Source organism: Cottoperca gobio, chromosome 16 (assembly GCF_900634415.1).
Source record: "Cottoperca gobio chromosome 16, fCotGob3.1, whole genome shotgun sequence".
NCBI lineage: Eukaryota > Metazoa > Chordata > Actinopteri > Perciformes > Bovichtidae > Cottoperca > Cottoperca gobio.
The window spans coordinates 22,408,884-22,425,484 of record NC_041370.1 but is presented as its reverse complement, the minus strand read 5'-3'; the positions used below and the strand labels follow the sequence as shown (position 1 = coordinate 22,425,484).

The 16,601-nt window shown below is 42.5% G+C and overlaps 1 protein-coding gene across 11 annotated transcripts in view; it reads right to left on the bottom strand.

Annotated features, from left to right (window-relative positions):
* The window catches only part of vps13b (vacuolar protein sorting 13 homolog B), a 315,620-nt gene that overhangs the window by 174,469 nt on the left and 124,550 nt on the right, over positions 1–16,601 (bottom strand). For all 11 annotated transcript variants that reach the window (XR_003833763.1, XM_029452593.1, XM_029452596.1 and 8 more), the window contains exons 20-21: positions 9,540–9,643; positions 6,764–6,896 (exon numbers count right to left, since the gene is read on the bottom strand). Coding sequence is in view for 10 of the 11 variants with exons in the window: in XM_029452593.1 (XP_029308453.1) it covers positions 6,764–6,896; positions 9,540–9,643 (237 nt within the window). In the remaining variant the exon portion in view is untranslated. The remainder of the gene's footprint in view (positions 1–6,763; positions 6,897–9,539; positions 9,644–16,601) is intronic.

Genomic DNA, 16,601 nt, shown 5'->3' with positions numbered 1-16,601 from the left:
ATCAGGCTACTTGGGCTTGGATTATAGTTATGTATGACTGTGTAGTTCTGCATGAAGTCCTCTCATCAGGTCTCCCCCTCTCTTTTATGTATGTGTATATGCATGTATATATTAGTTTCTCTCTACCATTTCTTACTCCAAATATATTGATTGATGTCTTTCCACAATATATACGTCTCTCAACCATGAAACCTGGACTTTCTTTCCTGTTCCCAACCTTTTCGCTGACAAACTACGGTTGAGATCACAGAAAAGACATCAGTATGGAAACGTTTTTGAGGTCCACAGTCCTGACTCCCACCAGCTATTGTCTTCTACCTTGCAGATTGACAATATGAACAATGCAAATGTTTACATGTCTCGCTTTCTCTTTCTGGTCCTCAGAGTAAACAGCAAAATTACATCTAATCCCATCATCCAGACCACTAGCAGACAGGAACTGAGACAACAGTTCTCGTTCCAACCTTTAAGAAGCACAGCCAGATCATAGGATAGGTTTCTCAGCAAAAGAAGTATGTTTTCCGGACGCCAACGGCTAATTTTAGGATTGAAAAGGAAAGCCAGTGAGATCATTTCTCTGGTAGATGTTAGAGAACAATGAGAAGCTCGGGACTCGGGAGGCTCTCGATCAGAAACACAGTGCTGCTGCCAATAAGAACATTCATTAGGGACAAATAAAGAAAATACTTAGAGGCTAGTTTTATGTGAACCAATTTGTGGTGTAATTGTGTGGGCAGACAGGAATCGACCTCAAACTGAGGAGAAACGACTTGTTTTTAAAGTCGCTGTTCTACGGCCTTCTTTGTAAAGAATAATCACACAAAAACAACCCTTAACACTTTTGATGAAGTTACGAAGCAATATTCAAACAAACCTGTGATGGGAGTTAAATGATCAGTCTTGTGTTTAGTTTTTTAAATGAAGTTGAAAACCTCAGCCTCTAGTCTATCCACCAGACTATTTAGTCAGACCATATACTTTGACCAGAAAAGCCTGATGGATTAACCAGCAATATTAGCTATTATAAAGCCAACCAGAGCCGTACAATTATGAAAAGGGAAACATTTTGTAGAAAAAACTTTTAGCTCAAAAAACACCTAGACAAAGCATAAAAGTGAGTATTTGTACAGTACGTGTACAGATTATGCACCAAAAGACAATTCAAAGAGAAATGGGATTCCTTATGTGATGGAGAGGCAATCTTAATGGTAGACTTTTGTCTTTTGTAACATGAAAATATCCAGAATATCTTTAACCATGCGCTGTGTTGTGTTGCGTCTCTGTCATCTGCTGGAACTGGCTTCTGTCCAATTCAGCCAATGCTGGTTCTGAAAGTCGGCGGTGTTTTGTAACATGTACCCGGTATACTTAACATATGCAATGACCAAAGCCAGAAAGGAAGAGAGACAGAGTGAAATATTTTGCTGCCAAATGGAGTTGAGTGGATATGGGTTCTGAGATCGGAGCTGGGCAGCCCCACAGCCCCAGTATGATATCACCCTGCCCTCAGTGCTTTCTGGGGAAATGATCTGCAGTGAACTGGCTCTGTGTGTCTCTGTACATTTGCCTACACATTAACAGGCACCTTACAAACGCTTGCAGGAAAGTCCCCCTTGATTACTACGAAACTGTAGCTAGGCTGAATGTGGTAACAAAACAACATAACACTCTCTTTACATCATAAAAGTGCCAGGCATGCGTTCAAATGGCCAATTGGAAGCAGGGACATCTAGCTAGTGCAATTGTTCTGAAGAGGCTTTGAACTGCTAAAAACTCTGAAAATGAAAATGATTTTCTTCCAGTGGATTATGATTTATTCTGCAATTCCCCAAGGTGATTTATGTGGGGAAATCAATAGCTCCAGTGGAAAACTATGATAATCAATAGGCACAGAAAAAGACTGCTCGGGCCAATTTATAATCAGGCGTGACAAAACACAGCTCGATATCAATATTCCATATATCCAGCTCATCAGTTAATTTAGTCTTATAATACTATTTCAAACAACCACACTCCGGACATGCTAACTTTTAACTTGTATTTTTGAATTGACCACTTTAATGCATGGTTAGAGTACACTCTGCGGGCTTCAGAGTGTCAGGGGGGCCAGAGCGGTATCTATCAGGGAACAGGATTTTGCTGTATGTAAAGTTTCTATAGCAATATTTCAAGAATGTACATGGTCTCATTTTGTTCTTCAGTATGTTCCAATAAGACAGAGGCAGTTGGGAATACAATTGTTGTGTGATGAAGTAACATATTAAACATATTTAATATCAGCACCTCATCACAAAATGACTCAGGGAAACCTTAAAGGGAGTATCCAGGACTGCGACGGTATACATACAATACGAGCAATGAGGGGCTAAATGTTTACGTTACACACTTAAGGTAAATTAATTTGCAACAGAATAGCAGTGTTATGGTTCCTATAAGAACCTCAGGAAGTCTTCTCCTGAAGGTCAACAGAAAGCACCAGTGGCAGTCCAGTTGGCCGGCTGCCCTGTTGAGCCTGAGCCAGTCTCATGTGTTTATTCCTCATGCATCCCTGTGAATGGCAGTTCGAACACGTGTTGACTCCAACTGGCAAACAACCTGCATATCTCTCCTTTGTTTAGCTAAATACATGACTGAAGACTGAAAAATACAACGTAAGCTGCAGTGATTACAACCCCCTTAGAGTCCCTTGAGAAATTACATGCCAGCAATAAACCTGCAACTAAAATTGACCTTGTCATATTTCTGGATGTTTATTTGAAGTCACGTTAAAACAAGCACTTTAGAGCTATCGAGGAAAATGCCAAATGATGATTTAGCAAAAAGAAGGAAAAACAAAAATAATCTTTCTCTGTGTACCCGCTCCAAAAGGGGGAAATCGAGCTGGTCCATTGCAATTCATTTCCTACAACAACACAATTTATATCTCAAGGCCATTATTAATTTGAAAACCTTGCTCTGTCACACCTGATGAGATTAAGGTCCATTAAGACCCAATGATCATTTCTCAAACAACATTCAGCTTTACCCTTTAGTAAATTATTATGGCTTATTGATTCAACCTCAACTAAACAGCTGGATGAGAAGTCCTGAGGTGAACATGCAGCAATTACAAATAGATTCTGAGAAGTCCATCAGATCGCTCGCTGCGGATAAATGGCTTTAGAAAAGAAACGTATCCTGCAGACAAGAAAAAGCAGAAGACAGTTTTATGTCCAGCTAACAGTCAACAACGTATAAACACCACAGGCAGACATGATAAACTAATAACTAAGTTGGATTTAAGGGCTGACCCTAGCCAGTGTTTTTTTAACATAACAGCTAGACCAGAGTGAGCTCCCATCATGTCCCTCCTGTTTAAACATCCAGCTCCTTATTCACAGTGTGCTCCACACATGGTAAAGCAATTAATAAATCATCTTTAGAGAGCCTAATTCCAATCATAACATGTTAGATGTCAGCAGCTCTTCTCATGAGGTGACTAGGGGGGAAGGCTTTACAAGGGAAAGTCCACCCAAACAACAGAATCCACATATGTTATTCCCATGACCTTGAGTCTTTCAAGAAGTCCTGGCTCACCATGGTTCTAACGTTCCTCACTTTAGGTAAACTGAGTACAGTTGTGGGGTTAACATCATATCAATTCCATTTTTTGGGTGGATTTTTACCTGCCTCAGCAAATAGCTCTTTCCACAACATTCTACAATAAACATCCATTACCCAAAGGGAAGCTAAATATCAGGATAGATCACTCTACATATCAGGTTTCTGTGTATCTACCCCACCAAGGCCAGCCAACACTGGGAAATATGAAGAATTAACATTCCATTTATCATCCTCCAATTAATCACAGGAACAATGTATTATTAAGATGAATGAGAACAGAATTCTCAAAAAAAGTGTATCAAGTATCACCACAACCCAACAACCCAAGACGATGTGGAGACTTCACATTCTTCATTAATGGCCCAACATGTAAAGTCATCTTTGCATACAGAAAAACTAAATAGTTAATTGCAGGAAGGATATGTAACAAGGATAAGGTGGAACTGGTGTTCTGGGATCAAGGAAACAAAATACTTTCTGTGCTGCAAGTCGTCCTCTGTAGTGTTGTTGAGCTGTAGTCTATCAAGATCTTCTGACTGCAGGGAGGCTTATTGTTTCACCATGATTAAAACCACAAGGGGTAAATGCCTCTGCCTTTTTCTTATTCTGATTGCTTGCGGAAACCATTTGTAACTTTTCATTAGATCTACTCCTGTAACACCGCAGCAATTTCCAGAGAAGACGCTATTCATTAACTTGCAAGTTCTATTCCAATGTAAAGTGTTGGAGTGGGGGGGCACTGAGGGTTGGATTTCAACAAAATACAGTACCAGCACCTAATTACCAATGTCTTGTTTTCACTTCACAAGAGAAATATTTGGATAAGAAAGAGCTGGAGTCTGACTCGGTATATGTACGTTTTTAACTAACTAATGCAGTCCAACAATGAGACGCCTTATTCAAATAGGTCCAACACTAAACACACGGACAGACACAATTTCAGCCCAGATTCCTGACCACTTAACCTTTCAACAGCCAACACACCGTGTGTGAATGTATGCGTGTCGTCGGTTAAAATCAAGCTGAAGCTTTGCTTTCAGTCATTTACAAACACCTGCGTGGTAGACAGAGGAACAGCATGACTAAGACAGAAAAAACACCACAAGAAGAAAGTGAAAAGCTGAGCAGGAAGACAAACAGCTACACAGACACAAGAACAAGACGTTGACAATAAGGCAGAGTACCAGTCCCATAAATAGACAGCTGGTGGATAGCAGGCCGTGCACACGGATAGCCAGTGTACTCTAGTCAGTTGAGTGTTGCTGACAAGCTACAGCCTGACTCAGCTTTGTGTGCCGTGTTAGAGCCAAGGTGACTGTTTACTGACGACCCCTAATGAGAGAGAATATACTATTGAGATGCGAGTAAGCAAAGATGCTGCGGTATGGAAAAGCCATTAGTGCCGATTTTGAACGAAACAAGGAACAGAGGAAAAACCCAGGAGGAAAAGGCGGCGTGACCTTTCAGCTGTGAGCTTTTAAAGCGAGCAAGGAAAGAACCCTAATGGCCTTTTCTAGACTCTGAAATGTCAAAGGAGCATTTTTCCTATCAAAACACTTGACATGGGGGGGGACGTCATTGACATGCAATGTTATTTACCGCTACAGGATGACTTCATCCAAAACAGGGATTCATCACTCCTGTTGGGAACACGTTTCCCAGGGACTTAAAAAAGAAGAAAAAAGACAAACAAGCACTTGATTATTTCCCCCGACTCTTCACTGCGATGCTTTGGCAGAGAATGTTTCAACCGTTAAAGTGTTTAGAGGACCTGGAGCCTAAACACTGTGAGAGTCAAACAGTAGAGGCTGGGAGGACTTTTTTTTTTACATATTTATTTATTCGTTTTTTAAACTCCGTAACTAATTCAGTTACATGAAGCTAGCCAAGACGTTCCATTGGATGACATTAATTAAATATCTATAGGGGAACACGAGAGGGAGGCGCTGGGTTCATAAATACACCACATGAGTATTAAATGAAAAGCGTTTCTGCAGTCAGTGAGGCTCTGTGTTGTGTCATGGACAGCTCATTAACAGAGAGACTGCTGCAGCCATCCTCCCAGGTAGGAGTGGAATAATACATGTGTACTGTACAGTATGTGTGTTTGGTAGTTTTTGAGATCATTATGCAAAATCCCTGAGGTCCAATAAAAAGATTCCTCACACTAATAAAACATACCATTACAAAGTCTTTTAGCACTGCATTAGTACAGTTGATGAATTGCCAGTAGCTATATTCTTCCCTCACCTGTCCTGCCACTCTCAACAATAACCTGAAAAGCTTATGGATACTGTTGGTGTGCTTTACAATGTGTTTCTGACACTAAAGCAATCAGTCACTTCTGTGACGTAGTCTGCATCTTTCCTCCTTCATCTCTGTCCTCCTCTCCTCCATTTCTCCAATCTGTCCATCTCCATCCAAAGGCTTCACAGTTTCCTACTTAGAGACCGATTTGGAAACACGAGTGTGTGAGAGTGTCTGTGTGTGGCCCGCACAGGTGTGTACATGTACAGTATAACACTGCCGGCCGGTATGTACGTGTCTACATGTATGTGTGTGCTGATATGTACATGTATTCTGTGAGGTTGTGTGTGTGTGCACTGAACGTGTTAGGTCTGAACAGGGGGGTCCCAGAAAGCGGAAAACTGGCATCGAAGAAGGCTCCACACAGCCAAGCCACTCATCTATTCTGGGCATCCAGAGCCCACAGTAATACTACCAGAAGAGGAAAACAGAGGAGGACATGCCTGGATATGTGGTGTCCTCTGAGAAACGGGTTCACTCAGGTGTCAGCAAGCTGTAGTGTGTTATGTAACAACATAGTAACATGATTTCATTGCATAGAAACAAGGTTAAATGTAGTAAAATGTTGTTATTCCACTGCTGAAAGACCATATCCTTAAACATAGAAACAGTGGTAGTTATTGCAAATAGCAAGGGAAAAGTAAATGTCATCGCAGTTTTCATTTCTATATTAATCTTTACACACAACACATTTGAAAACAAACACAGAGAGAAGATCGGTTACAACCCTGTTCCCTTTATGTGTGTAAGCCTCTCTGCTGCATGGAGATGTCATGTTATTGTATGAAGGGCAATGTTACAGAAATATCTTTAATATTATACCTCTGGCACAGCGCGGGGTTGGTAAACCTACCTGTGACGGTCTTAGTTTTAACCGGGCTGCTGGCGTAGTCTGAGGCCTGATTGGAAGGTTGCTTGGCTAGTGGCGTGCTCCCCACCGACACCTCGTCCTCTCTCCTCTTGGCCAGAGGAACTGAACCTGGAGCCTGCAATGACATCACAGCATGACTAAGCATCTACAGTATGAAGGCCATGGGAAAGCAAATATGTTGTTTGTTGTAACATGAATGCATTCCCATTAAACATGCATTCATTCATCATGTTATCAGGTGTAAGAGCACAACATATTCAAATATTGTTCTGGATTGAACCAACATTGTTTTATGTTAGTAAGGCCATGACCTGAAGATAACTTCAGACAGCATTAACGATGTGGGTTAATCAGAAGACACAATGCATAACGCAACGCAAGACAGAAAGGGAGGCAGAGGGAGAAAGAGAAAAGAAAAATGCAGTGGAACACAACAGAGGCCTCCAAGACCAACAAGGGCTAGTGACAGCTCCCTGTTTTTTTTGAGCAGTCTCCCATGCTGCTGGCAGGCCAATCTCTCACACACACACACACACACACACGCACACACACACACACACACACACACGCACGCACGCACACGCACACGCACACACACGCACGCACACACGCGGAGAGGGCTGAAAGACAGAGGAGTGGAAGGTTGGTCTGAAATAAGGAAACCCCATTAGTATCAGCCAGCAGCAGCACTAGGCAATGATGCAGCTGCGCAAGGCTGCAGGCCAACCACGTACTGCAGCCTGTGTAAACACACACACATACACACATACGCACACACACACGCACATACTAATGAAGTTGCTTTTCAATGACTGGGTCGGGACCCAAAAGCTGGTTGTGGTAAGATTAAAAATGCCCCCCCCAAATTACATTAGTATTTGAAACTACTGACTAAGGTATGACGCCAATTCTTTCCAGGTTCTTGCAACTTGCAACATAGGCTGAAGGAAATACTGTAGGCCAGTGGGTTAGTTGCACAAAGTCACATTTGACTTGAAAATCTTAATCAGCTTTGTTAAAGATCTGCTTAAATGATGTAGTCTTTAATTAGAAAGACACTTCCTAATAAACAAACACTATATAGAGTGTTTAACAAAAACAACAAAAAACTCAAATGCTGATGTTTAGAGTATACGTGACACTAAAATAGCTTATAGACAAACCATATGATGTTTTGTAGCTTATTGTGTTTGAGAAAAATGGCAAAAGAAATGATATAATTCAATTTGTACACTTCATGGAAAATATGTGCTTGGCTACATTGTAATACACTAAAAGCAGGTACCTTACCCAATGACCATCGCTCATTCCTGATGGATGACATAGTATGAGCTAACTCGTTCTACCACACACACCGAGGGGGGTGAAAACAGCCAAGGATAATGCCTGTTTGGTTCCCAACCTTCTTTTTTCCTCTTATTCCCTTTTCTCGTCATTACCTGCTTCCCCAACCATCTCCCTCCACTTCTCTGATTTGTGGCCTGTGAGTCTGTGTATCCTGCTCGCTCTGGTAGTTTCTGTTGACTTTTGTTTCAACCTCCCTTTCCTTTCTGGGCACCTTCTCGATGCTCTCCTGTTTTTCTGCTGTCTCCCCTTAGTTCCATACTCTTCTTACTTTACCTCATTACCAGGTGTTTCTTTTTTTGTGTCTCCATATGATTCTCTCACCTCTTTCCATGTTTGTCCTCTGCGCTCTCTCTCCATCATACCCCCTTTGTGCATCCCCTCTCCATTGTTTGTGACTCCACTTCTCTCTGATACTTGACACACACTTCCTTCTTCCCTTGTCCATCTTTCCTAAGTATCTCCTTTCTGATCATTTCCTGGCCATCCTTACCCAACCAGTCAGTGTCCTCTCCTCTGTCCTTCACAGGCTGTTGTTTGGCCTTCGGCTGAAGGACTTGTCTAAACCAGCCGGGCCTTGAGAAGTGGCCCTGACAGGCAGCTGAGCTCACAGAAACACACACATGAACACAGGCACAAACACACTCAGCCACAAGTTTGCTGCAGCATGTCCACACACACACACACACACACACACACACACACACACACACACGCACACACACACACACACACACACACTAACACAGCAGCGTTGTGTATCCTTCACACTGGCTGCAGTTCAACTCATAACATCTGTTTACCCCCATACAGCAATAACCTCCAGAGTAAGGAGTTGGTGCAATTAACTCCCTCTCTCTTTGTCTGTTACACACACATGCATGCTGACAGCCCTTCCAAACTGCAGGAGGCATGAAGCAGAGCAAGTTGTTGGGAAAAAAAAACATTTAAAGTATTACAATATGATACTTTCATGTACTATATATATTTATGTGCCTTTATGGGGTGAACCTGTGCTATATCCCAGGCAATCAAACTGAGCATGTCTGCATGTGTGTATGTGTGTGTGTGTAGTGTGGGCACAGAGCATTCAATGTCCATAACCATCACCATGACCCCTGTCAAATAAATAGAGAGAGAGTGGATGGAAGACAGGGAGCAGAGCACATGGAAAAAGGTAGCTGGGAACGCAATGGAGAGGGAGGGAGGGAAACATTTACATTCCCTTCAGGCTCTTTTCCAGAGCCGCTGAGAATGAGTGCAACGGTAGAATATGCCGCAGGTACTAGAGGTATATTACTACAAATGACATGTACAAGTTAAACATGTGAAACATCAAAAGTAAAACATGTTTAAATGTTGACACAAAAGACCAGGAAGAGAAATTGACGTATTTCGTGTGAGGATCAGATACCTGTTGCCTGCTGCTCCCTCTGTGAGGCTGGTACAACAGCCATGTGCAGAAAACTGGGTCCACATTGACAGCTATGCCCTGGACACTGACCAGCAGGACTGCACCTGGAAAAACACGTACAGAAAAAAAACATCAGAGATGTAATAATGGCACTCTGAGAGCACAGACCTTCGCCAAGGCCAGCGGTGTTCCTCGGATGGTCCCATTTCTCAAGTTGGAAAAATTGTTCCTCCGACTTTGGTGTGTGCATGAGCTTTAAGTCGTAATATGGAAACAACGTGGTCGTTAAGAAGAAGATGTGTTGTATTCTATTAGTCACAGCGTTTAAACAAAACGTTGCTATCTCACTGAATCAATGTAATGTAATAACCAACGAGTGAAAGTGATTTAGGACAAATCTACTCTGATTAAGTGTCGGGTTCTTCCTCCTCCGTGCAGTTTACACTGTGTCCTAATGACCTGCCAGTGGGTATCCAGCCTGCTTGTTGGAGTGCAGCAAGAAGCACAGTTTGTTTCAATTGCGCTGTTCAAAGTGGAATCACACTAAGCCAAGAATAACATTTTCTTTTGATAAATTTCTATGAAACTCGAGACTTTCTCTGGGTTTTGGTTTACTCTTAAATAATAATCTTTACCAACAATAAGCGGGCCCTGAGGTAATGCATTAGGATCCTATCAATAATGATTCCCATGCCGGCAGGATTAGCGCAGGGTCTCTGGCGTGCCGTGGAATGTCCCAGCATGACGATAGGAGGATGTTTCAGCTCTAGAAGGACTTTCAGCAGTTTAATGGAGCTTTGGACATGACCCCGGTCTTCTGTTTCAGGCCCTGAGGCAAAGCTCTAAGTGTGTAAGTGTAAATGTGTGTGTGCATTTCACCTCTGACAAAGCCTGATTGCCTGTTGCTTTGCAGTCTCTAAAGCATGGACAAAGCACAATTACAAACTCTCCCTCCACACACACACACACACACACACACACACACACACACACACACACACACACACACACACACACACACACACACACACACACACACACACACACACACACACACACACACACACACACACACACACACGGCAGGAATTGCTCCCTCCTCCATTATTCCCTGTGAACAATGCAAATAAAACAGCTCTAATTTGCTCCACTTTTACAATGTTCAGTGATTTGTGGCCTGTGAGCCTGTGTGTATGTGTGTGTGTGTGTGTGTTTGCAATATCAAGTAAATGTGTATAACGGAAAGCATAGGCAATGTGAATAGTGTGTGTGTACTGTCCAGTATATGTGTGTATTTAAGTTGTCAGGACTGTGGTGTCTTGATGATGTAATGCTGTATGCATGTATCAGTGCTAGTGTCTGCATGTCAGCTTATTATTCACCAGGTGCACTTCAATCCTCAGCTATGGTTTATTACTGAAATACAGAATCATTTCTGGGAAAATGGGAAACTTTCTTATTGGATCAAGTCAAACTGACACACATTTCTTCCTTTATCACTTCATCTATCTTTCTACTTTCCTTACTTTACGTCACTTCCATCTTTGTGTTTCTTCACTGTTTCCCTATCCATCTACACCTTTCACTGTCTCCATAACAACAGCCTTACGAGCATTTTGTGCTTATTTCAATTCCATTCTCGTCCACCTCTCCATTACAATCTGTCTCCTCCTACTTCTTCCATTTTTCATTGCCCCCCTTTATCCTCTTTCACCCCTCTTTACCCTTCATCTGAAACCATACCTCCACCCTTCCTCGTCATCCTCTATCCACCTCTCTCCCCCTCCTCCTGACGAAGAATCACAACCTCAGCCCTGTGGCTTGAACTCTTATACCACAGTGTGGCTGCTTAATAGGCTTTGGCTGTGGCTGTAGTACTGGGGCCCGTCTTCAAGTGGTTTAATCATAGCCCAGAACAGCATGAGCAGTACAGGCCCCAAAAGGCTGGGAATGGGCTGAGTAGTGAAGATGTATTCAATAAATTGACCCTAAATTGTGGTTTATGGGATGCACAGAGCACGACAAAGCACATTCAGCAGTAATGAGTCATAGCACAATAAATCATATAACTTACTAGATGGATTGTTTATTCAACAGTTATTACAGAGATAAATGAGCAAATTAAAATACATGAAACGCCTAATTGCATATTACTCTCTCAACCAGAGCAGGTTAAACAGCATCAATATTAAGGCACTTAAGGCACACTATACTGCCACCAGCTTTTTTCATTCTAAACTTAAGGTGGAACAGTCACAAAGAAAATAGAAAGTGGATGCACTGCGGTGCCAGTGCAGAAAATCTAGTCTTTGCCATGAACAAATACAAAACCCCACACATGCAAGTTTCCATTATAACAACATGTCTTATTGTCAGTCGAGTGTTTTGAGTGTCTTAAAGTCCTAGGAAGTTGGTTGCTTAAATTACTAAGTAAGCTGAAGTAAGTAGCATTGTATCAGCGGTGTTTAAAGTGTCATGCCAGCAGTTGTCATCTTATTGTGGCTGTGTGTCATGTCTGTTTGGTTTCTGCCAATGACAGCCATGACCATTTTGATACATCACAACACCACTCAGAAAGCTCTCTTTCTGAAATTAACAGAGCAAGCAATCTTCTCTCCATCTCCCTCAGTTTGACAGTGACACAGAAACAAAATATGTGTTGACCTGAATTATAAGGCTTTGAAGACCAAAGCTTTACCATCCACACTGTGTTTTCTTGTTTCATCACGGTGTTGACCTAACTGTCAGAGTTTGACATCTCTTTTGAAGCGCGCAGCACCGTGAAGCGGCCTGGCATGCTTAGGGGGCGACCTCGGCAGCAGTCTGTTGTTTTTCTCTGCTCTAACAGGGTGGCATATGGGTAATTACTGAAAGTGATGACAATGATAACAGAGGTGTTTTTCTTACTTCCTAAATGATTCCTCAAGAAAACACCAGAAAACTGTTCAGTGGCCTAGACTCTGAAAATACACAAAGCCGCAAAATGTCCGTGCAGACATCTGTGAAGACACACTTACCTTGACTCACCCACAGTGGACCTATTAATGTCAAAGGTGTTTTTTTCTCTTAAGACCAGTGGAGTTAAAAGAGAGCACGGGGCTGCTGGTGTTGTTTTACGGCTGTCTGACATCAGGCTGCTCACTGCCTGAGGCTACAGTAGAGCATTAGACCAGACTGAGAGAAGGCCTCTAACCTTTAAGCCCTGTCTAGGTTCTCCAGTCTCCTCTTTTCTGGGCCAACAGCCCCAGTAATCTATCAGCCACACATCTTTCTGTCTTCATATTGTCTTTTTATCAGGTTACATCATTTATACATTGACATTTTTGAATGCAAAATCTGCTTTTGTTCAGTCACTGCAAGCATGAAATTTAATAAACTGGGAGCGGTTAGGTCAGTGCAAGTTCAAAAACCAAGTCCCACAGTGAAGACCAAAGCCCTGATTGGGGTTACAGAGGGCACAACCTCCTAACTACAGGGCCATGACCCCACCATCAGAGTTACAGACAGGCAAAGAGAGGAGGGGCGAGCTCACCATCCACCCCCCAGGTAGAGGGAGGGGGGAGGATTCATGTTCAAGCCAGCTAATCGCCTGCTCAGAATCGCTTCATTGTTGGACATGAGGCAGCACTGGGACCCTGCGTCCAGCTTCTCCAACTGAAAATAAATAAATATAGCCCAGCCCACGTCAGCCAGATGACTTCTGACAGGTTTGGTTAATTTTGAAGCCAAGTAGCAAAACAAAACATTACGCCAGCGTGCGGGGCCTACGCTGCCTTTAATTGCTTTTCCGATGAGCTCATGACTCGAAGGTGTCCTGGAGCGAGCCATGCAGCCCGACAGGTGTTCTACTGGTGCATGTGTCAGTGAGAGAGAGAGAGAGAGAGAGAGAGAGAGAGAGAGAGAGAGAGAGAGAGAGAGAGAGAGAGAGAGAGAGAGAGAGAGAGAGAGAGCGCTGTTGACACCACTGAAAAGGGACTCAGCTGTGTGTGGGTGGGTGCAAAGAACAGTGTTTGCAGTATAATGTGTGTGTGTGTGTGATGGAAGTCTATACTTGAGTCTTTGTGAACATAAGGAAGTGTTTCTTTTTGTATCCACACGTGCACATGCACACACTCCCTGACACACATTTACTGTACTGCTGTTCCCCTGCCGTGCTGTGACCCAGCGGCACAGGGGCAAAGCGGCAGGAGCCGCAGGCAGGAGCCCAGGGGCTCAGGAAGGACACAGGCAGGTTTGACTGGAAACAGATCCTGGCCTACGGAAAGCCTGCTCTCACTCTGGGCCCATACAACTCTCTGCACTGGAAGCCGGTATATGTCTGTCTGTGTATGTGTGGGTGGTTTTAAGAGAATATAAGCGTATATGCGTAAGTGTGTGTGTGTCTTTCAACATGGCCCAACTGCGGTAGCCTGCAGCTGACAGGCTGGACCCACCTCGTAAAGGTTGACTATGGCTGTGGGTACAGTAACAGTAACAGTAATAGGCAGGAAGAAAGCTGGAGAGTGATTCAGCCAGCGAGGGAGTCAGGGAAAGGCAGACAGAGAAAGATGGAGTGACAAAAGCAGAGAAACACCGAAAAATACATTGAAAGACAGAATCACAGAGACACATTCAGAGAGAGAGGGGAATAACAGTGAAAGACAGAGCAGACGGAGATAGAGCACATAAACAGAGAGTACAAACAACACCGTGGATGATGAGAAAGTATTCTTTTTTTAAAGTAATCTTCCTAATGTACATGATAAGTGAGTAGGCCTAAGAATTTGGCCGTGGATCAGTATGATTTATAGGATGACTACAGTAAGTTTCCATACACATCCTGTGAACCGGATATATCACACACAGCAAAGTCTGGATAAGCAGTAAAAGAATGTGTGTGTCTACATTACATGCATGTTGAAAGGTCCATGTACATACAAAAACATCCACTACATAATTCTGAACTGTGTGTGTACATGAATGCATGTGTATACAGAACACATGTACACGGATGGTTATGTACATAGTAGTGAGTGCAGGGCTGTATCACATCTCTGTTCTCATCAGCACTTGTGCTCCTTCTTTCCTAAATGGGTTTGGTGAGTCATAGTTTTTAGCTGTGGACATTTCTCAGGCCGATGTTCTGGTCCAGACAACAGCACTGAGCATCTGCAGTGCTGTTGTCTGGAGAGGATTGGGTGGTGCTTGAATCAACAGTAGCATCCCTTTCCCTGTGTATGTATGGGTGTGCATGTCATTTTGCCAATGAGCACAGGTCATATTTCAAGATAGATACAAATACGGGTGAAAGACTCTCCAAATCCACAGTTCGGTTCTGACCTTGATTTTTTTTTTGACAGGGAAAACGAGATGCCAATGAAAGGACTAGTTCCCGACACTAATAGCCACTACACGAGCCTGTGGCGCTCTTGGTTTTCATACCACTGGATAAAATAAAATATTTGATTAGGGTGATAAAATATATAAAATGTACCTCAGGCTGAGTAAGATCTGAAGTAGGCCCCAGCACAGTCAGGGGGACTTTTGAAATCATTCTTCAATTTCCTCTGAAGCGTGATTTTTGTTTTTGTCTACAATGTGAATAAAATTCTACATTGGTGTCTTAAACAACTAAATATATATAACAAATACATATTTGACGATAGATAAATGTACTGTAGACCGGTAGTGAGGCCAGATGAGGGGTTTGAAGCCACAGAACAGCGGCTCTCTCAAGCTCCACATGTAGCTCCGTAGGCAAACATATCCCCCTTCTAGATGATTCCTGGCCTTCATAAATCTACATCAACTCTCATGGTGTTGACAAGACAACCAGACACTGCACAATTGGGGCCTGTGCCCCTACTGAAACCCAAGAAGTCCTGATTTGGAATATTCCAGCTGTTATCTCTCTTCCTATCCTCTCTCTTCAACACCGTTTCTCTGATATACCCTCAGAAATACAAACCTTCTGTCTACCTCAATTCAAATCACACCGCAAGAAAATGCTTAAAGTCACGACCAAATGTGACCTGGCCCTTGTCAGTAAGATAGCTAGCCTTCTTAATGAGAGACAAAACAGACTTGGTCCTGATTGCATTAATGTATCATTACCGTATCCATCATGGACATACAGTGCACTGTGTGAACTCGAAATGAGCCCCAGTGTAATGCAAGAGAAACAGGAGAGACACTTCTGAGCTCATTAAAATAAACAGACTTCTGCTTCTGCTGCTGCTTTCCCACAGACAGTTTCAGTTTTGCATAGTTACCTTGAAAAGTCCTTATCGCTGCTATCATTCAGCTGGCTCAGGGGCTTTCTCTGCAGTTCAAGCTGAGTTCTCTCAGTTTGTCATGAAGAGAGGGGGAGCCAAGTAATTTAATGTCTGTCATTAGCTGGGGTTCCTTCCAAGCAGCTTTATATGAATTACATTGTAACAAATAGAAAAGCCTAATGAAAACGGCAACATTTAGGGTTCACTTGATATTACAATAATGCTTCAAATGCTCTAGGCCAAAAAGCAGAGGAAATACTTTGTCAAATCCATAATGATATAGGTTTGTCTTCATATAATAAAGACTAGAAGAAGAACTTAGTGAAGCTTTTGATGCACACAAATCAAAGTGAACACTCTCCTGGAAAGGAGATATGCTGTCTGAGAAAGACCACTCCACTGTACGGCCCGTCTGCATGTGACTTTACAGTCTTTCTTATGTTGACATTTTTCCTTCTTTCTTTTTTTTTTTAATTCGACCTCATTAAAAGTTTAAAACTCATTGAGAGCTTCTTGAGCTTTATTTGTCTTTATTTGGTATTTCTCTCTTGGTCACTTTGGAACCTCTAGCTGTATTTAATGTGGATTCCCAAAACTGACAATATAATTGCACAACTGTGGAGTCGGATGTTGTAAAATGTTTGTTAAACATGAACCCATTATGACCAACACAAATGACGTAGTGGTTAATACTTCTACGTACAAGGGAAGTCCTGTGCTTACATTACAATTAAATGTTTTTTCTATGTGATGTTTTCTTTTTCATCATTACAGCTAAAATGTGATGGTACACAACTAGATGGACACA